General features: G+C 62.5%; 2 protein-coding genes across 3 annotated transcripts in view; one reads left to right on the top strand and one right to left on the bottom strand.

The window, feature by feature from the left end:
- The window catches only part of CFAP92 (cilia and flagella associated protein 92 (putative)), a 33,505-nt gene extending 24,073 nt beyond the window's left edge, over positions 1-9,432 (top strand). The window contains exons 10-15 of one of the 2 annotated variants that reach the window (XM_061128980.1): positions 418-612; positions 1,074-1,365; positions 6,004-6,168; positions 6,509-6,709; positions 6,777-6,927; positions 9,205-9,432. In XM_061128980.1, the coding sequence (XP_060984963.1) occupies positions 418-612; positions 1,074-1,365; positions 6,004-6,168; positions 6,509-6,709; positions 6,777-6,927; positions 9,205-9,404 (1,204 nt within the window). In that variant the 3' untranslated portion in view covers positions 9,405-9,432. The remainder of the gene's footprint in view (positions 1-417; positions 613-1,073; positions 1,366-6,003; positions 6,169-6,508; positions 6,710-6,776; positions 6,928-9,204) is intronic. The other variant, XM_061128982.1, reaches the window with a different exon arrangement.
- ACAD9 (acyl-CoA dehydrogenase family member 9) overlaps positions 8,184-20,545 on the bottom strand; it is a 46,684-nt gene continuing 34,322 nt past the window's right edge. Inside the window, exons 7-18 of the mRNA XM_061128984.1 lie at positions 19,630-19,804; positions 17,728-17,801; positions 14,612-14,687; positions 13,247-13,317; positions 12,981-13,100; positions 12,354-12,482; positions 10,818-10,897; positions 10,293-10,419; positions 10,052-10,129; positions 9,454-9,582; positions 8,824-8,896; positions 8,184-8,548 (exon numbers count right to left, since the gene is read on the bottom strand). Of these exons, the coding sequence (XP_060984967.1) occupies positions 8,448-8,548; positions 8,824-8,896; positions 9,454-9,582; positions 10,052-10,129; positions 10,293-10,419; positions 10,818-10,897; positions 12,354-12,482; positions 12,981-13,100; positions 13,247-13,317; positions 14,612-14,687; positions 17,728-17,801; positions 19,630-19,804 (1,233 nt within the window). The 3' untranslated portion in view covers positions 8,184-8,447. The remainder of the gene's footprint in view (positions 8,549-8,823; positions 8,897-9,453; positions 9,583-10,051; positions 10,130-10,292; positions 10,420-10,817; positions 10,898-12,353; positions 12,483-12,980; positions 13,101-13,246; positions 13,318-14,611; positions 14,688-17,727; positions 17,802-19,629; positions 19,805-20,545) is intronic.

The raw sequence follows: 20,545 nt of genomic DNA, 5'->3' as shown, positions 1-20,545 counted from the left end.
AATGAATTAACTTATGTTCATCCAAAGACACCGTAAAAAGAAGCCACAAAGTGAGGAAAAGTATTTGCAGCATATGGAGATAGTACTCTTGAGTGTGTAGAAATGCCTGTGAATGAGTAAGAAAATAAAGACATCTCAGAGGAAGAATGGACAGAAAACCCGAACCGGGAAAGCCGCAGAGGGGGACCGCCCCCCACCACCCAGCACACAGACCCCCGCGGCGGGCAGTGCAGGCCGCCTGTCGTCTCCCCAGGTTCCGGGAGATGGAGGGCCTTGAACGCCGCCCCGCGGCGGGCGCAGGGGGCGCGCGAGGGCCGGGGGGACGCAGGGCCGGGGGCCCAGCCGGCGGGTTCGCGGCGTCTCGGCGCCGGCATCCCGGGCGGGGGCACGAGCCGCTGGCGCGCTCTCGCCTCGCAGGGTCCCGCGGGCGGAGCAGGGTCCCTTCAAGGCGCTCCACAACTCGCAGCTGCGCTTCCGCCGGCGCCTCTACGCCGACCTGGAGACGGTCCTCTACCGCGTGCGGCTGCTCCAGCCGCTGGCGCAGCTGCTGGACCGCGCGGCGCTCTACGTGCGCGGAGCCGTCCCGCCGCCGGTGTTCCAGGCGCTGAGCAGGTGCGGGCGGCGCGCGGCCGGGCTTCCCCAGCTTCCCCGGGCCGGGAGGGGCGGGGGCGCCCCTCTGCCCCTGTTGGGGCGGGGGGTGGTGATCGCGCCGTCCTTCCAGCTGCGCTGACACGGGGCTCTGTACCTAGTGACCTCCCCCTGGGCCGGAAGGAGCCCTGAGCCCCACACCTCTTCTGCCAGCCTGTTGAGGACCTTCCGCGCACAGTGGGGCGGGGGTTGATGCGAAGTAGGCAGTAAGGCCACCTGAACTGAAAAGAGAACCGGAGCGGCAAGTGGGGGGCTGGGAGGACCGGGAAGGAGGCATCCCCTCACGCCCTTCCCCGGTGGGCGCAGCAAACAGAATCTGACCCCTCGTGCGTGCGCTGTGTGACCTGGGGTCAGCGCTCTGCCCGCCCCTGGTAAGATGGGGTGCCAGGTGGGTGAGGCTGAGCGGGGGCACGTCTGCCTTCCAGGATCTACTGCATCTGCCGTTACAGCTCCAGGCTCAGGGAGGTGATCACGGGAGACCTGCTGCCCTCCTCGGCCATGATCAAGGAGCTGAGCCAGGAGTTTGGGATGCCCATGTCCCAGGAAGACCTCACAGAGCGGCAGCTGCTGGCCGTGGCCCCTGCCCCGAGTCTCGAGGGCTTCCAGAGCCGGAAGACCGCCCTCGCCTCGGAGATCCACTCCCATCAGGAGAAGTACCTGCAGTGGCGGAACAACGTGATCCTGAAGAGCAGAGTCCAGAAGCAGAGCCTGATTCAGGTAGGTGCTCCCCCCGCCCCGCTGCGAGCCCTCCCGGACCCAGCCTCTGGCCTGTGTGTCGTCTCCTGCCCGGGACCCCAGGCCAGGCAGTGCCCGCTGAACGGCCCAGCCACGCCAGGTTGTACATTTCCTCCTTCCCTGCGGCCCTGGCATAGCTCATCCTTCCTCATAGGGGAAAGGAAACACTGACCTGTTTGCCCCTGAGTTCACCGTAGAGAAAGAACTGTGTGTGTGTGTGTGTGATACCTCGCTTAAGCTGCCAAGGTCATGGATGTTATGTGATGTCTGAGCAACACAGGAGTTAAGGTAATCTGTGTTAGAAAATGCCAGGGGACAGGAAGAGGACAGGAGACTGGGGAGCTGGTGAAGAGACAGGAGCGTGTGGTCTGATGGTCAAGGACCTCCCTTAACCGGTACCAACCAAAAGGGCTTAAAAACCACCACCGTCTGCGATGCCTTGAACTCTGGTGTAGGCCTTTGGTCTATGTGGGTAGAGCCACTGCCCTGGCCCCTGCCCCCCCACTTATGAAAAAACATCTTTCAGAAGTTTGTAACTTTTATGTCCATGAGCTCTTCATGAAAAGCAACAAGGAGGTTGTTTCTTTACACTGGTGTTCACCTTCTTAGCTTTTCCCCCAAAAAACACTTCTTGGATTATTTACCAATCTACCTTTACTGTTTACCTAATTCATTAGTTCAATTTTTACTTTTTATAATGTTTTAAAACATTTTCCCTATTTGTTTTTAATGTCTTAGGAATTGCTACTTTAAAATAGTTTTAGATATCTGTTCATATTAAGGTCACTAATTGAAGCCCAACCATTATTTAATTTTTCCAATTTATACTAAGATGTAACTAATGTTAAAATCCACAAGATCTATTCCTTGTCAGGGCACTTAGATCAAACCTTAGATTTCCCAGCAGTTTTATGGGCGTGCACAGCCACTGCATTCCAGTTTAAGAATCTATCGTTGTCACGAGGAGCCTTCTTACGTTCGCGGCGGTCAGATGCTGTTAGCCCTGCAGCCCCACCACAGTCCCACCAAGGGAGTCCGGGCTGGAGAGGTTCCGGGGACGGAATGCCGGCCGGGGCCAGAGAGGTTGGAGGGAATAAACTAAGCCTGACTTCTCTTTCTTTCCTTTAATTTCACGCTGTTGCTATGCAGCAGTATAGTCCATTTGGAAAATGATGCTTGTTGTCGGTGGAAAACCACCTGATCTAGTCATGACATGTACATACAGAATAGCTATTCTTCTGGGATTCCTTAGCTATAGAGGTTATTTCAGAAGCACAAGAATAGTTCCCTGTGCTGAACTTCAGGTCCTTGATCCTGGATTATCTATTAGAAATGCAGATTTCTCCGTATATGTTAATCTCCAACTCCGAATTCATACTGGCCACTCAAGGTGGCCTTTTGAAACTGTTAGAAAACTGGGAATTTCTGTTTGCTAAATTAGTCATTTTGATTTCTCTTTCCCTTTTGCTAGAATGGAAATCATATGCTTTGTCTGGCTGACTTGACATACCATATGATCCTTCAGGCTCCAGCCCTGTGGCTACCAGTGGCGTGATCAGATAATTTCAGTGGCGGCTTTTTATGGCTGGGTAATCAATCGGTCCATGCTCTAGAGGGACCACGTGTGCTTCACGCGTCCATCGGTCGGTGGAGACGGGCACCTGTGTCTGGACTCTTGTGAGCAGCGCCGTGGTGAACGCGGGGGTGCCTCTGTTGAGTTCAAACTGGATGGTTTTCTCGGGATCCAGGCCCAGGTGTGGGCGTGTCGGATCCCAGGTATAGCCCGTCTCGATAGGTTGGTTTTTTTCCCCTTTCTTCCTTGTAGGGGCCTGGGGAGCCCGTCCCTTGGACTGGCTGTGGCCAGTATACATTCCCAGCGACGGCCTTGGGGATGGGTGGCCGTGCCTCTGGTCCCGTCCCGCCTGTGTTGCTCTTGTAGACTTGTGAGGCTGGGCCGTGGGGACTGGTGGGGTTTGACTTCTCGTCGTTGTTTTGATTGACACACTTCTGTCGTGAAGGATGCTGAGCTGCTTTTCCCGTGCTGGAAGTGCAGGCTTTTTTCTTTTTGTCCCGTTTTCCTTCCCTCCAAGAGTGGTGTGAGGGAAAAGGCCCTGTGGCCTGTGGCTTCCTGAAATCGGGCTGTTTGGATGGCCACCGGGCCCTGCCCCCTGCACCGCCCCGGCCTTACAAATGCGGGGTGCCAGGAAGCGCCGGTGGCCCAGCTGCAGCTCCCAGAAGTGTCTGCAGGATGGCAGCACCTTCCCTTGCCCGCCTCGGGCACCCCGGGCAAAGCGGTGCCCCAGGGCAGGCGGGCTTTCGGAGCTGTGCCTTCGAGGGGCGTGCCTGAGCCAACACCCTGGGCGCGCCTCCCCGCATCTTCCCGCCAAGCCCCGCCCTCCAGACTCATCCCAGGCGGGGCTGCAGCAGCTGAGGAGGAGGCAGCAGGGAACCCCTGCCCCTGGTGGCAGGAGGCCACCCAAGTCCTAGACACGCCGCTTGGGACTCTGGTGCCAGGCAGAGGCAGGCGGGCGGTACAGGCTCCCTCCCAGGCGTCGGGCGGTGGGGACCCCCACCCCGAGGATGGGCTTCACGGCCCGAGTCAGGGAGGTCAGAGGGACGAAAGGAGGCATGGTTTTCCTCCCCCTTCGTCGAATGTGATGCCGATGCTCCGCTGGAGTCCTGCTCAATCGGCAGTGTTGTGCCTGTGGTCAGCGTAGTCGCCAGACTCAGGTATGGTGCGTGCACGCAGGCCATGTAGTCATTTCTTTATTTCATGGATGGGTTTGGGACAGGGCAGCGTGCCGCCAACAGGTCGGAGGAAGGAGGTCATTTTTGTGCAGTAATGGTTCCAGATTTCTGTGTCTGGGTTAGACGAAGGAAGGAAGGAAAGAAATGTACACATGCACTTCTTCACATTTTTATTTCATCCCTTTCAGAGTCCTGTGGGGTCTGGGGCTTGTGTGAACCCTTGGGCAGGGGGCGGGGCAGTAAAGGCATCAGGGACTGAGCAGCCGAGGACTCCAGGAGAGACGGCCTTGCACACCCCCCAGCCCCACACCGGGGCCAGAGCAGCTGGGCCCAGGGCTCAGGCTCCCCGTGTCATTTCATCCCTGCCCTTGTAGTCTGTACACTGAGCCCCCGGCCTTGGAGACAAACCTAGCCTTTCCCGGAGAGGGTCAGACACCAGTCCGCCTCCCTTCCTTCCCTTCGTGAGATGAACCCGCTGGCCCCGTCCGTGCGGTCAGCACATCGCCGTGCTCAGAGCTGGACCGTCCCCGTAGTTTGACGGTTCACCCGAGGATGGACTGGGGTCAGGAGGATCACCCGCACTGTGGGCGTTTCCCGAGGTGGCCTGGCTTCTAGCAGAGTGGCTCTGTGGACCCACCTGTATTTCTGGAATCCGCCGCAGCTCCTGGGCGCGCCTCAGTTCTCAGTTACACCTAATGCCCTGAGGCGGCTGTCATGAACGTTCTCTTTTGGAAAAACCCTGGATACTCCCCACCCGGCCTGCTCTCAGCCTTCATTTACACAAGCTTATCTTGAGACTGGATTGCCAAACAGCAGCAGGCTGGAAGCCAGAGACGGTCTCTCATCCCGGGTGGCGTAGGAGCCTGTGTGTGACTGCACGCGTCACCCCGGGACGCTGTCTCATCCTCGTGCGCTCCCTCACGTCCTTCCCCTCTCGTGTCTAACCCCGGATCCCCGACACTGTTCCTGCAGCCTCTCCTCTGCTCCCCGGCCCCTCCTTCCTGTTTCTTGGGGGCTGCTTCTCGTGTTTCCACCTTCCACACTCTGGGTCCTTAGGGTCACCCTCTTATCCGAGGCTGCCTCTCGGGGAGCTTGTCCGGTTGATCTCCCAGCTCCCCAGTTCATTCTGAAACTGTGTCGCCGCGGCAGTACATCTCATTCACTCATCTCCTCTCGACCCTGAGGCTTTCATAGACAGTGTTTTTGCTTTGGTCTCAATTTCTGCCTCACAGCGCTCACATCTTCACCAGGTGTTGCTAAATGACTGTGATCCTGATCTTACCTTCTTGTCCTGTCCCTTCGAGCCATCTGGTTCCACGTATGGCCTTTCGCATGACGCGCACTGCTCACTCCGGCTGGCAGTCAGGACTCCACCGCTCCCGTCAGCCCCAGGCCAGCAGAGAGCCCCAGGCCCCCAAACAAAGTCGCGGCCACTGTCTGCACCCCCCAGGCAACTGTCCGCTTCCCACCCTGGGTCAGGAGCACCGGCAGGACCCCGGGTCCCGCCGGCCCTGGGGCGAGGCTGAGCAGGGGGCTTGCCCTTTCCCCGGTGCGGACGGGTCAGTCACCCGGCCCCCGCTGTGAGCACAGCCGGACGCTGGACGTGAGGTGCTCACTGGCCCCCCCCCCCACATGTGTGGTTCACAGATGTGCCGAGGCCCCTGGAGACTAGACCTCGAGCCCAACCTGCGGCTCCCGCTGCGGCCCTCTCATCTCCAGTGTGGACGGCGGGGCCGCGTCTCTTGCTTTGGGCGGGCTCCAGACTGCTTGTGGGAACCTGGCGGTGTGACCGCCTCCCAGAGGTCACCTCACTGACGCCCACTGGCTGTAGAGGTGCCCTGTGTGGGGAATGACCGGTGTCTCCTTCTCCAGAGAAACATCTCGGCGGCCTCCCAGGTCAGCAGGAAGCCTCCCAGCTCTGCGGCGAGGGTGATGCGGGTCTCAGCCCCAGGCGCGCACACCGTGCATAACTACAGTGTCCAGACCCTGAACTCCGTGGAGCTGGCCAAGAAGGAGCTGTATCGGGAGATGGCCAAGGTGAGTGACGGCGCGGGGCCCAGAGCAGCCCAGCGTGCCCACTGCGGGCAGGGCGGGGCGGCGGGAGACCCCGTGGCCGGCAGTCAGTGGGGATCTTGGTGCAGGGGGAGCAGCTGTGTTCCCACTAAACGTGGACCCTCCACCTACAGCGGGAGGCGGGGCCCGGTGCCTGGCTGTGAACGGCCACAGGCCCCTGGCTCTCGCAGCTCCCTGCTCCGCCTGGGCCGAGGCTTCCCTCCAGCACTGGCCACTTCAGGAGCAGCCTCTCACTCAGGGGACAGGGCCCTGGCGCCTGGCCTGCTCCCAGGCACAGCGCCCACCCGTCTGCGCTCGTTCACAGGAGCCGGGCAGCAGGTTCACGTACTCGCAGAAGTACCTGTCAGCCATGGTGGGGCCCCTGGACCCGGAGGAGGAGGAGAGGAGGGCCCGCAGGGAGTCCCGCCAGGCCTGGCGCACGCCCATCGGCTTCCAGACGGCGGGTCTCCACAGCATGGGCACGACCCGGCCCCTGGGGCTGCCGCCCATCAGCGCTGCCACGGAGGTGGGTGCCAAGAGTGGGGCTGGGGCGGGGGTCCGCAGGGCCTCCCCTGACCTGCTGCCCGGCGCAGGAGTGGAGGGAGAAGGCCCTGTTCGCCAACCTGCTGGGGCCGGTGCTGCAGCGGGAGAGGTGGCGCTGGGACCGGCGCCGCCAGGACTTCGACCTGTACACGCGGCCGCCGGCGTTCCTGGAGCTTCCGCCCGCACCCAAGCCCGGGGCAGGTGAGAGCGGGGCCTGGGCTCTGGGCGGTACACCCCGCTCCACTCTGCGCCTTCCCTCTCAGCCGTGAGAGGGCGAGGCTGGGAGGCAGGCCCAAGGCCCCTCACGCTCGGCACCGTGATGTCCACGGCCGCCTCGGAGGCTCCTCGGGACCCCACTTGTCCCTGCACGGGGAAGGGCCATGACGACCCCTCCGTCCTCGTCAACCCCTTGGATATGAGAAGGGACCACAAACGTTTATAGGCTGAGAGAGAGCCAGAACCTTAGTTCAGGTTTGCCAGACGCCCTGCCCAAGAGGCTGGGTCAGGGCCACTCGGATCTCCCCTGTTCCTGCGCTCCCACGGGCAGCTGGCGACGGAGCCTGCACCAGGAGCGTCAGCTGAAGCGCCGTGGGGGCCGGCACCTCCCAGGCTCTGGGCTGCGGAAGACCCCTGCTCCCTGTCGGGGGTCCCTGGCCCAGGGTCACGTGGGTGGCCCAGCCCGGGAAGGCCTGGCTCGGCTCCCCGTCCCCTCTGGGATGAGGTCCCCCGGGAGCACGGGCAGGCGCGTGCTCCCCTCACCTCCACGCGGTGAGAACAGCCCCGCACAGACGGAGTGGGCCCTGGGCAGGCTCCCGTGCAGCCGGGCCACTCCCAACGGCTCCACACGGGAGACACAAGCTCTCCATCCTGGGCAGAGCACCTCCTCGCCCGCGAATCACTCATAGTTTTAGAAACGACTTCCCCACGAAGCCCCAAGTCGGACCTTTGGGAGAAAGGCTGTCACGGTCCTGGGGGCCCCCGCGGGCGGTGACTCCTCAGGGGAGCAGGAGAGCCTGGGCGTCTCACGGCAACGTGGAGGGTGAGCTTTCTGGACAAACCACCCAGGAGCCAGACCAGGGCCTGAAGCCCGCCAGGTGAGCCCGCGGAACAAGGATGTCAGTGAGGAGCAGACAGGGCCCGGACATGGGCCCGCTCGAGCCGGGCGGGACGCCGCTGTGCTCGAGGGGAGGCCGGGGAGCCCCGGTTCAGCCCTGCTGCCCCTGCAGCGTCAGCCCAGCAGCCCAGCGCCGAGGCGCACAGCCCTCACGCCGAGGACCAAGGGCCCGGAAGCCGGCCCCAGACAGCAGGCCTGAGGGTCAAGCTCTGTTCACTCAAGGCTGGCTCAGAGGAGACGCGTGTCTAGACTGCCGACACTCGAAGGGCAAACAGACTGTGCTGAACACTTCTGGCACATTTTAAGCGCCTTTCCTTCCAAATTAAAACCAACGACACGCATGCAGTTTTCGAGCTGTTTCTTGGAGAACACCGGGCCCTGTGCCCCCGGCCTCCTCCAGGCGCCGTCCCCGAGCCGGCGCATCTCAGCAGCTCCGTGCTCACCCCGTGTACACTCAGGCCGAGACTGCAGCGGGGCCCACAGGTCGGGGGCCCAGAAAAGGCCCGTCGGGTGAAGAGGAGAAATGGTCAATTTGTAATAAACCAAGTTCGCCACCTTCGGGCTGCTGTGGGCATGTCCAGGGCGGCCGTGGGGACACGGGCCCTCTTCAGGACGTCCGGTCTAGAGGGTGGGTGCAGATGTAGGCCCGCTTCTCGAGGATCTGCTGGGACACCTTCTTGACCAGTTCATCCAGGTTTTCTGGAGAATCTAGGGAAACAGGAGAGTGTTGTGGCAGCAGAAGCACTGCTGGAGCATCTTCTCCAAGGTCAGCTCGCCCTGTGGAGGAGCCCTGAAGGCCCCAGCGCCGCGCGGGGAGGCGCCTCGGGGCTCAGGGAGAAAGGAGGGCGGGAGCCCCGGGGGTTCAGACGTCTCCCCACGGTGCCCGGTGAGCTCGGCGCCCACGGCGGCTGGGGCAGGTGCCGCTCCATCCGCTGCTCAGCAGGTGAGGGTCCCCCCGCCCCCCAAGCCCAGCACCCACTCACGCTTGTCCAGCTGAGACAGGGTGAAGAGATTCTGGTGGTAAGCTTCTGAGCAGAAGATGTTGGCCAACAGAACCTGCCAGAACCAACATCCCCGAGGATGACTGCCGGGAGCCCTGCAGTCTGGGCCTTGCACAGCCCTCCCTGGAGCCCGACCTGTCTGTCCGCCCAGGCGGGCACCTTGCAGGTCAGGCAGCCGGGCTGAGAAGCCGTGGCTTTAGGTTCTAAAGAGCCCTGTCCTGGGGGGGTGACTCAACACCTCCTTGGCACGAGGGTGCCCCCACCCCAAAGCCGTGGCCAGAGCACGTCCAGACGAGCACACACACAGCGGTGAGGACGCCTGGGCCCAGGGCCCCGACCGTCACGTCCTCTTCTCTCCAGCAGGAAGGCGAAAGGCAGCCTTGCGTCCTGGGCAGCACAGTCCGCCCGCTGGGGCTGAGCGCGCCGGGCCCTGCCAAGGCTGCAACTCGGCAACACCACCAACCTCGCCAACCTCCCGCGGCTCCAGGTCACCCGGAGGGCACCACACGCTCACCCCGCCGGGACCCGGGCCTGCACCCACCCCGCCCCGCCAGCCTCAGTAAAGCGCAGTGAGATGAAGCCGCAGCAGTGTTGTGGCCCGGCAGGGCTTACCTCGTGGTCGTGGTCCCGCAGCCCCAGGCGGATGGAGCGGCTGGCCCGAGACAGCACGGCCGCCATCCCGTACAGGTTGATGAGCACGTTGGCCACTCGCTTCAAGACCAGCTGCTCCTCCACGATGGTCTGGGAACACAGGGTGGCGGGAGACGTGGCCCCTGGGACCCCTGCCCCACAGTCCTCACCGGGGCCCACTCTGTGCCTCACTCTGCACCCCGAGGAGCGGGGCCTTCCCTTAGCTCCATCCAAACGTGGGCGGAGACACGTCCCTGAGGCTGGCTGAGGCCAGAGGCCGGAGCTCCATCACTTCAGCTACAGCAGACACGGATCAGCTCTCAAAACCCAGGGCCACGTGGGGCTGCCCCTCCTGGCCTCGGGGCCCCTCACCACCTGGGAGCTGCCCCTGGCAGGGCTCCTCTACCCCCGCCTCTGGCGAGCCGAGTGGCCCACGGGGCAAGCAGCCACGGCCAGCTCCGCTCCACACCCCAGTGCTCCAGGGTGACCAGGACTGCCTTCCAGGCCTGGGCCCAAGGCGGACACTCGCTGGAGTGTCGGCTCACAGATGCTAGCCTGCCAGTGTCCCCGCCCCAGGTACCTTGCCAAAGCGAAGCAGCAGGGTCTCCACAGAGCGGCCAAAGTAGTACACGTTTTCCTCGAGCTTGTGGGCGCTGTCCTGCCGGGCCAGGGGAGGGCTCAGCTCAGCCCCGCCCGCTGTGGTGCCCAGGCCCTCCCGCCACCGCGACGGTGCGGACAGGGCCACCCGGGGTCCCGTGGACCGCTGGTCCTCCCCAGTGCCCCATACCGACGGGGGCCGGCTTCCCACTGGGCCCACTCACCGCAAGGCTGGGGTGCACAACTCCAAGCTTCCCTGTCAGACCCAGGTCCACGGTGCGGCCCAGGGAGTCCCGAAGCCTCTGGCCCACGGTCTCCATGATGGTGGTCACGTTGCCCCGTTTGAGCTCACTGCAGAGAGCGCAGGCCCTGTGAGCTGGGGCCCCGAGACCGGTCCTGTTGCCCACAGCTTGAGGGCGCCCCTGGCGGCTCCAGATTACATCAGGGCCCTGCCCCTCCTGTCGGGAGGCAGCCAGGAGGTGCCAAGGTGACTGTCTGAGAGTTACCTCGTCGCCCTGGTTCTAAAAGCCACGGGGGCAGACGGCAGGGTGACCTCGGGGCAGGACCCTGGTGGCTTCCCCAGGCAGCTGTCCCCCTCACCCCCATAGCCCAGGAGTGAGCTGAGCCCCACCAGGCTGTACCCCTCGTCCTGGGAAGGGGCAGCCCCTTCCTCCAGCTGCTCCAGCACAGGCCTCTCCCCCTCTGCTGGGCAGGGGGGCCAAGGGGGCAGAGGTGGATGCGGCACCTACTTGACCCTTGCAGTCAGAATGCGGCCGGCGTGCTGTAGGCCTGTCAGGGCGATGTACATGCGGAGGATCTCGTTGGTTCCCTGGGGCCGACATTATCCAGGTCAGAGGCCACCCCCGTGGCCAGCTAGGCCATGCTACTGCCCGCTAACCCTCGGGAAGCAGCTGGGAGCGGGGCTGTGGCAGGCAGGCTACTGACCCCCGGGGGCCCGGCCCCATCCCATGACTGTAGCCCCCCGGGGGTCCTGCCCCACGCATGGCCACCCTGCAGGAGGCACGCCTTCCCCCAAGCCCCTGCCTCTGTCTCTTTAAGGGAGAGGCAGCTTGCCCCAGGTGGTGAGGGATGCTGGACCCAGGGCACAAGTGCCGGTGGCCACTCTGGTCCAGGCCCGGCTCCCCTGGGAAGTAGCTGGCTGCTCCCCCGTATTGGGTGTCAACACCCACGGGGCCCCGCCCCCAGCACCCTGAGTCGTGGGACCTTGGGAGGCAGACTGGGGGTGGCTTGTGCCCGTTGCGCGTGATGGTGCTGTGGGTCAGAGGGGCGGGGGCTGGACTGAGGCCACACCGCCGGGCTGGCTCCTGGAGAGGCTCCTCCGAGAGCTGGTGGGAGCAGGGTGGCCCCCAGGCTGACCGAGCCTGTCCTGGGCAGTCTGGGCTTCACGCTGGGGGCCCTGCACCCCTGCTGAGCACCCCACTGGCCATGGGGGACCGACACGTCCAGGCAGGGGAGGGCCTCGGGAGGGCGGTCCTGGGCAGCCGCGCCGTGACACGGAAAGTGCCCGTGGCCTTGGCTGGCCGCACCGTCCATCCACCACGGGCGAGGACGCGGGCCACTGGTGGCCAGCACGGTCTTCCTCTCTGTGGAGGAGCCGCCCGGGGGCCCAGCCTGGCGTGTGTGCACAGGCCTGCCAGCGCACACCCACGTGCAACCTGAAACCCTGCCTTCCCCCGCCACGGCCTCGGCCCACACCCCTGCCACCCACCCCTTGGGGGATCTTGGAACACAAACACAAACAAGCCATTCTCTGCTCCAGAGTTCCCCACCCTCATAGTAAGTTCCAGGGTGCTCTGAATGCTAGCTGGGGTCCTCTGGCTGGCACTCACTGGCCGCCCGCTTGCTCGGGCCCCGGGCCCAGAGCTGTCTGCTGCTCCGTCTGTCCTTCTGCTCCACCTTGTGCTGGCGTGAGGCTCCATCAAGGCCTGGCACATGCCACTCCCTGCCGGCCCCTCGGCCTGGTCAAAGGCCCTTCCGCCCCCAGGCTGAGTTTGCTGGCTCCCTGAGGCCCCGGGCCCTCCAGGGGGGCACACCTCTGCCCCCTGCACTGGTATTCTGCAGCTGTCCTCCACTGGTCAGGCCCAGACAACCGGGCATTTCTGGGCCCCAGGCCCTTCCTCCCTCCACCCAGCATGTGAGCTCACAACAGCGGATTCCCTGGGCGCGCCCTCGGGGGGGACCCGGGGAGGCGGACGCCCCTGCCCCCTGCAGAGGGGCATGCAAGCAGGTGGGAGGGGCTCGCGCTGGCGGGCAGGACGGCTCACCTCGAAGATGAGCAGGATGCGGCTGTCGCGCAGGAGGCGCTCGTGCGGGTAGTCCCTGACGTAGCCCGCGCCGCCGAGGACCTGCAGCGCCTCGCTCACGCACGTCCAGGCGCCCTCGGAACTGAACACCTGCCGTGGACGCGGGCAGAGGTCAGCACGGGCTGCCGGCAGGGGCCGCCAGGGAGGCCTAGACAGAGAGTGGGCTTCGGGACGGGACCACCCGACCCGGGGAGGGGCGCTTCCTGTCGTCTCACGGGTGGCCCTAAACTGACTTCTCCTGCCGCCCAAGACAAAAGACAGGAAATGCTGGTGTTTGCCGGGCCAAACACTCATGAAAGGCAATTCTGATACCGAAACACAGGAAGGCCACAAGCTAGAAGGCAGGCCTTCGCAAGGCAGCCCCACTGCTCTTTCCGGGGGATGTGGAGTTATACTTTCCTCCTTTCACGTGATCAGTGGTCAGCTGGTGACAACCTGGCAAATAGCCCAGCAGGAGCCCAGCGGGGCTCTGTCCCTCTGCCACCCTGCCCCCAGCGGGGTCCCAGGGTGGCTGGCGGGGGCACCGCGTCAGTGCCCAGGCAGCCGCTGGTTGACAGGAGGCCGGCAGGGGCGCTGTGCGCGGGTTACCTTCACCATGGCGGCCTCGATGGAGCAGTCGGGGAAGCCAGGCGCGTCCAGCATCGCTGCCGTGAGGTAGGCCATGCTTTCCATCACGTAGGCCTTCTGCGCCATCAGGGCAAACTTCTCCTGGAGTGTTCAGAAGAACAGTCAAGACAGACCTGCTGCGCAGAGACCCAGGCCCGCCAAGCCACAGAGCGCGCCCAGGGCCAAGCCTGCCTTCGCCCCAGACCCCCGCCGGAAGGACCCTGCCCACCCAGCCCCGGCCTCCGCACCTGAATCAGGCCGAACTCACTGAGGCTCCTGCTGAACTGTCTCCTCGTGCAGGCGTACTCGGCGGTCATTTCTGAGCAAGAGCAAAGAAAAAACAATTTTCGCGGTCCTGAAATGCTTTCCTAAGTCATCACCCACACACACTCAGACGGGACCCACGAGAGGCAGGTCCCCTGAGACCAAACAGTCTGGACATCATAGCCCTGCCTTCCAGCGTCTCCAGGGAGGGGTGCCTGTCCCCTCTGAGTGGTGTCCGGGGTGGGGGATAGAGGGGCGCAGGGGCCTGGATCAGACATGCGGGGACGTGGCCTCCCTGCCCTCATCAACACTTGACCTCAGGGCCGCCAGGCTGGGGCGCCACAGAGGGGCTCACACCTGCGGGGGCGGCCCGTGGCCCATGCGTGCTTCGGGGTCCCAGGTCAGCCTTGAAGGCACCGAGCGCCCACAGCCTCCCCGTCCCACTGCTCCCCAGACACCACTCACTCCCAAGATGGTCTCCCACACGCCCAGGATCCCAGGGCCTCCATGTCCTCTGAGCACGAGAGCAAAGCTCTCGCCCTGAGAAGCTTTCCAGACAAGGCAACAGAGTCCAGATGGACCCAGGGCCGTGGCGGCAGCTCAGCTCAGGGAGATGGGCCCCGAGCGTGCAGGCTGACGGGGGCAAGGCCTCGGGCAAATCGCTGCCCCCTGTGAGCCTGGGTCTCCTCTTCTGTAAACGGACCCCACCCTGAACTCCAAGGCACCCCCCGAGTGCCCCGTGGCGAGCGGCCCCCGGCATGCCTGCGCCTCAGCCACATCCCTCCGGCAAAGCAAAGCCAGCAGTGATGTTTCATGCTCCCAGACCCTAGCAGGCTGTTCTAACTTCACTGGCAAAGGGAGGGAGCTCTGGGTTTCAGGTACCCTACTAGAAGAAAGGAACCATCCAGCGGCTGGGAGACCAGGGTTCCCAACCTGACCTCATTGCCCCCCGCTGCGAGACACCCATGGAGACACCTGTGGAGCACTGCCATGAGACACCTGCGGAGCAGCCCCCCACCGTGAGACACCCGTGGAGCACCACCCCACCGTGAGACACCCGTGGAGCACCATCACCAGGCCTGCAGGTGTCTGGCTCACATTCGCACATTTGCTCAGCAGCCCTCACCTCCCCCAGAACGTGCCCCTCCCCACCTTGTGCATGCCAGGATGTGAACCCTGGCCCCGCAGGGCCGCCTCCGTGCACCCTTCCCTCCAGATCAAGCCCGGATCCCAGGCTTGAACGGGACCGTCTGTCAGGGGCCGGCTCAGCACCGGCCCGCCCTGCTGCCCAGGGGCACGGGGAGCCCCGGGCTAGGGTGGCAGGGGCCAGGCTGCCCCCACTCACCTACCGATCAGCTTCTTGAGCATCCCGGCCACTGTGCTGCCCATGCTGAAGCGCCCGCTGTTGAGGATGTTCATGGCCACCTGCAGGGAGAGGGGGCTCAGCGCGGGTCATCCCGAGGGTCTGGCTGGGGAAGCCCGAGGGCCCTGGGGGCACAGAGCGCAATAGCGCTCGTCCACTTTGGCCAGAGGCTTTCTTGAAGACCACAGGGGTGCTCGGAGGAGTTAAGCGCCCTGGGCTGGGGAGCAGTCTCCACCCCTCAAGACCAGCCTGTGGTCACTGTGATGCTCACAGACATCCCTACAGTCAGCCCAGAAAGGAAGGGGACGCCCTCTGTGCCTTGGGGCAAGGGAGCTGGGGCTGAGACTAGCTGGGCGTCTGCCTCAAGCGCCTCAGCGTCAGGGCCGCTTTAAGGGGTGAAGAGCCCCTGGCGGTGCCAGCCCCTGCCTGGCGGGCACGGGGCCCGCCCTTCTGCCACAGATGTGCTCCCCGCCGCCAGTTCCCATGGTGACCTCTGTCCTCTTCCGACCCCAACTCATGACCTACAGCGGCGGCGAGCGGACACACTGCTACCCAAGCGCCAGGCGCCGGGTCCGGGGAGGCGCCCCCTGCAGACCCCAAGGGGCATGGACACCGCAGCCCCCGGGCAGCACAGTCCAGCGGGGGGCGGGAGGTGGGGAGGAGGGGGCTCGAAGACCGAGAGGGCCTGGGGCCTGCCCGCCTCGCTCAAGCCCCTGCGCCCCGGGCGGAGGCCTGGAGGCGGGGCTGTGTCTGGGGGCAGCAGTGCACACTGCTCACCTAGGTGACTCGGATTAAGCAAACATGCCTGAGTGTGAATGTGTGATGAGCTCCTCAATAAGCTGAGTGGGGACTCTCAGCACACATCCTGTGCGGCTGGGGAGACTGGAAGCATCTGCTCCAGTCACTGGGCAACAGACTGGGTCCTGGCAGGTGAGTCCACGGCAGCTGGCACGGGGCGGGCAGCTCGGTAAGCCCCAGTGCAGAGTGACACGCAGGCCCTGGGCCCCCGAGCCCCGACGTCAGACCTCCTGTGTCTCGGGACGCGGGACTACGAGGGGAAGCGACTCCCCACCTGGGGTCCTGGAATCTTCCCACTGGGCTCTCGGGAGGCCAGCTCACAGACATGAACAAGGTCCCCTCACGGCCCCTTCACAGTTTATCCTGAACTTCACTTACGACAACAGGAAGGGAAGGCTGGATGCCAGGCCTCGCCTCCTGGGGGATGATGGAAGCTTGGCAGGCTTGCCCAAGCTGAAGGGGCTCCTGGGCCCAGGCGTCCCTCCCTCCCGACCCGGATCCTGCCGCCTCTTCACCTTCCCACCGCGGAGCCGGCTCACCTACAGCTCTGCTCCGGATCCCAGACACGCCGTCCCTGCGGCACCCCACCGCACCGGCCAGCCACCTCTGCCCCCCAAGAACATCCTCCTTGACCGCACGCTGGCCTCTGCTCCCCGGGCCTGTGGCCATCCCACCCTCCATCTCTGGAATCACCCCCAGCGTTTCGTGCTTTGCAGTGTTGAGGCTGACTGGTGGACAAGCCCAGTCATCACAAAGCAGGGCTTTAGAAATGTATTTCCTTCTGTGTGTTAAAACCATCACTTTTCACCTAACACAGTGGAAAAGAAATTTGTTAAATGCTGCGCTGAGAAGGACTGGGCAAAGACCTCATGTACAGCTCAATTCTCCAGCAGGCAACGTGGCAACACAGACCAAGAACTTAAAATGTTCAGGCCCTCTGACCTGGAAACTCGGCATCAAACTCAGGAGATAGTGGGACATGTGTGCAAGGCGTGTGCAAGGACCCACATCACACAGTGTGGGGCCCAGTAGGGAGGGTGAGAAACGCTAACTGCTCGATCCTGGGGACTGGGTGACTGATCTCAGCACAGGGGCGACACTGCAGCTCTCCACTTCAGAAAACCTCACTGCCCAGCGTGTGGAGACCACATGGGCTCGCTGGCGAGCGAGAAACGCCACTGTCATCTCTTACATGCGCACAAACATTTCAGCTCTGCAAACTCAGGAAGGTCAACACTGGACTGCATCTCCGGGGCTGGCCTTCGGGGAGCCCGGGGCCCCTCCCTGGGGGACAGCCGCAGAGGATGCCCCCTGCGCCTACCCCTCCCACACTCTGCTCCGCTCCCCGGGCGGCGGGGGCCTGGCTGGTGCCCTCAGTTGGGTCTCTTACCGTCTGTAAGGCCAGGGAAGTCCTGCTTTGACTCCTATGCACAGCCCAGGTGGGGGCAGCTTCCCCCAGGGTGAAGACACTTACCCCAGGCCAGATTGAAAATTTAAAACAGGATGAGTGTACAAGCTCGCAAGACGTGGAAAAGCTGGACCCCTCGGATCCACGCATTGCTGGTGGAAATGTGCAACAGGGCAGCTACCGTGGAAGAGTCTGGTGGGCCCTCAGAGCGCTCAGCGTGCGACCCTGCGTCCCCCAGCCGTGCCCCAGCAGGACGACAAGCAGTGTTCCCACACAAACACGCACGTGAGCATTCACAGTAGCATGATTCAAACGGCCTGAAAACGAACCAACCCAAGCATCCCTCAGCTAATGACAACTGAACATGAGGTAGTCCGTTCACCCGACACCTCTGCGACTTGGCTACAGAGTGTGAGAGCAGCCCTACACGGATCGCGTCGCAATGGAACACCCCAGCAGGCAGGCCCACAGACGCAGACGCCCCAACAGTGACGGCCGGGGGCTGGCGGGGCAGGGGAGGCGTGGCGCTGCGCTCCAGGGTGACGTGTCTGACATCAGACACGGCGCGGGCGCTGAGCCCAGGGCCGGTCCTGAAACCACCACGGCGTGTACGGGAGGTGGTGAATCCTGCCCCATGAGTTACCTGTCCATGAAAAACGATACACTAACTCCAAGAAACAAGGTCAGGGCGGGCACTCGGGACCCCGCGCTGTGCTCCCTGCTCCATGGGCTGCCCTCCCAGAACTGCAGGCAGGAACCAGGCCTGCTCCAGGCAGACACGGCCTCCAGCCGGGTGGGGGATCACCCAGAGCCCGGTCCTCTCCGCTCCACAGGCCCTGAGCGTGAGCCTCCCTGCCCGGGCAGCAGGAAGCAGTCCGGAACGGTGGGCAACGCACCTTAAAGCCGCCTCCGACTTCTCCGAGGACGTTCTCCACGGGCACCCTGGTGTTCTCGAAGTGGACCTCGCAGGCTGGAACACACGCCGGCCAGGACCTCAGTGGAGGGGCCCCGGGCACTCGGCCCCCGACCCGCACGCGGGCCACGCGGCTCCCTCGCTCGTTCAGACCCTCCGTGGTCTGAGCTGAGAGGCTGAGCCCCTCGGCCTGAGGGGCCTGTGAGGGCCATGTGGCTCTGGCCAGGCCAAGGGCCATGTACAGGACGCTGGTCTCAAGTGAACCAAGAGTGCACTGGGCTGCAGGCGGGCTTGGGTGGGGAGCGGGGAGCGAAGGAGGAGGGGGCCCGGGGGAAGATGGGGGTCTGTGGGACTGAGCCCCGTGACCAGGAGCCCTCCGGCCCGGCCTCCCCTGAGGCTGCGCGTCCCGCCGGGCAGCAAGAACCTCACCTGGAAGTCTCACCGCCCCAATCTCTCTCACACAGTTTCTCTCACATACACACGCATAAACGCACGCACATTTCCTGTCGCACACACATTTTAGTAGCTCACACACATACTTTCTCTCACATGTGCACACACACATGCATGGACCACACACTTCCTCTCTCGCACACATACACACACACACACACGCATGAACCACACTTCATCTCTCGCACACGCGCGCACACCTACACATGCATGGACCACACACTTCATCTCTCATACACGCGCGCACACATGCATGCACCACACACTTCATCTCTCGCACACACGCACACACACATGCATGGACCACACACTTCATCTCTCATACACGCGCGCACACACATGCATGGACCACACACTTCATCTCTCATACACGTGTGCACACACACATGCATGGACCACACACTTCATCTCTCATACACGTGTGCGCACACACATGCATGGACCACACACTTCATCTCTCATACACGCGCGCACACATGCATGGATCACACACTTCATCTCTCGCACACACGCACACACACACATGCATGGACCACACACTTCATCTCTCATACACGTGCGCACACACACACATGCATGGACCACACACTTCATCTCTCATACACGCGCACACACATGCATGCACCACACACTTCATCTCTCATACACGCGTGCACGCACACATGCGTGGACCACACACTTCATCTCTCATACACGCGCGCACACACACACATGCATGCACCACACACTTCATCTCTCATACACGCGCACACACATGCATGCACCACACACTTCATCTCTCATACACGCGTGCACGCACACATGCGTGGACCACACACTTCATCTCTCATACACGCGCGCACACACATGCATGCACCACACACTTCATCTCTCATACACGCGTGCACGCACACATGGCGTGGACCACACACTTCATCTCTCATACACGCGCACACACACATGCATGGACCACACACTTCCTCTCTCACACACACGCGCACACACATGCATGCACCACACACTTCCTCTCTCGCACACATGCATACACACACACATGCATAGACCACAGACTTCCTCTCTCACACACACGCATGGACCACACACTTCATCTCTCATACATGTGCACACACACACATGCATGGACCACACACTTCATCTCTCATACACGCGCGCACACATGCATGCACCACACACTTCATCTCTCGCACACACGCACACACACATGCATGGACCACACACTTCATCTCTCATACACGCGCGCACACATGCATGCACCACACACTTCATCTCTCGCACACACGCACACACACATGCATGGACCACACACCTCATCTCTCATACACGCGCGCACACACATGCATGGACCACACACTTCCATCTCTCATACACGCGCGCACACACATGCATGGACCACACACTTCCATCTCTCACACACACGCACAGCACCACTCACTGTTGGAGCCTCGAATGCCCATCTTATCCTCGGGTTTCCCATTGGTGACGCCACCGAAGTCTCTCTCTACTATGAAGGCTGTGATCTTATCCTTCACTGAGCCATCGGAATCAACAACCTCCGTTTTTGCAAACACAGTAAAGACGTTGGCCAATCCTCCATTGGTGATCCAGACCTGAGGAAAGAAAGCAGAAGGACTCCAGAGAAACCAAACGACTCCAGGCCACCTATCAGCATCGGCCGCCCATCACAGCTCAAGACAGCAGAGCGAGGCTTTCCCCGGAGGGGCGTGTGTATCTGAGTTTCTGTGTGTGTGTGTGTGTGTGTGTGTGTGTGTGTGTGTGTGTGAGAGGGGCGTGTGCATCTGAGTTTCTGTGTGTGTGTGTGTGTGTGTGTGTGTGTGAGGGGCGTGTGTATCTGAGTTTCTGTGTGTGTATCTGAGTTTCTGTGTGTGTGTGTGTGTGTGTGTGTGAGGGGCGTGTGTATCTGAGTTTCTGTGTGTGTGTGTATCTGAGTTTCTGTGTGTGTGTGTGTGTGTGTGAGGGGCGTGTGTATCTGAGTTTCTGTGTGTGTGTGTGTATCTGAGTTTCTGTGTGTGTGTGTGTGTGTGTGAGGGGCGTGTGTATCTGAGTTTCTGTGTGTGTGTGTGTATCTGAGTTTCTGTGTGTGTGTGTATCTGAGTTTCTGTGTGTGTGTGTGTGTGTGTGTGTGTGTGAGGGGCGTGTGTATCTGAGTTTCTGTGTGTGTGTGTATCTGAGTTTCTGTGTGTGTGTGTGTGTGAGGGGCGTGTGTATCTGAGTTTCTGTGTGTGTATGTGTGTGTGTGTGTGAGAGGGGCGTGTGTATCTGAGTTTCTGTGTGTGTGTGTGTGTGTGTGTGTGTGTGTGTGTGAGAGGGGCGTGTGTATCTGAGTTTCT

The sequence above is a fragment of the Dama dama genome, chromosome 24, assembly GCF_033118175.1.
Source record: "Dama dama isolate Ldn47 chromosome 24, ASM3311817v1, whole genome shotgun sequence".
Classification (NCBI taxonomy): Eukaryota; Metazoa; Chordata; class Mammalia; order Artiodactyla; family Cervidae; genus Dama; species Dama dama.
Note: the sequence above shows the minus strand (reverse complement) of the source record. Positions and strands in the feature narration are given on the sequence as shown.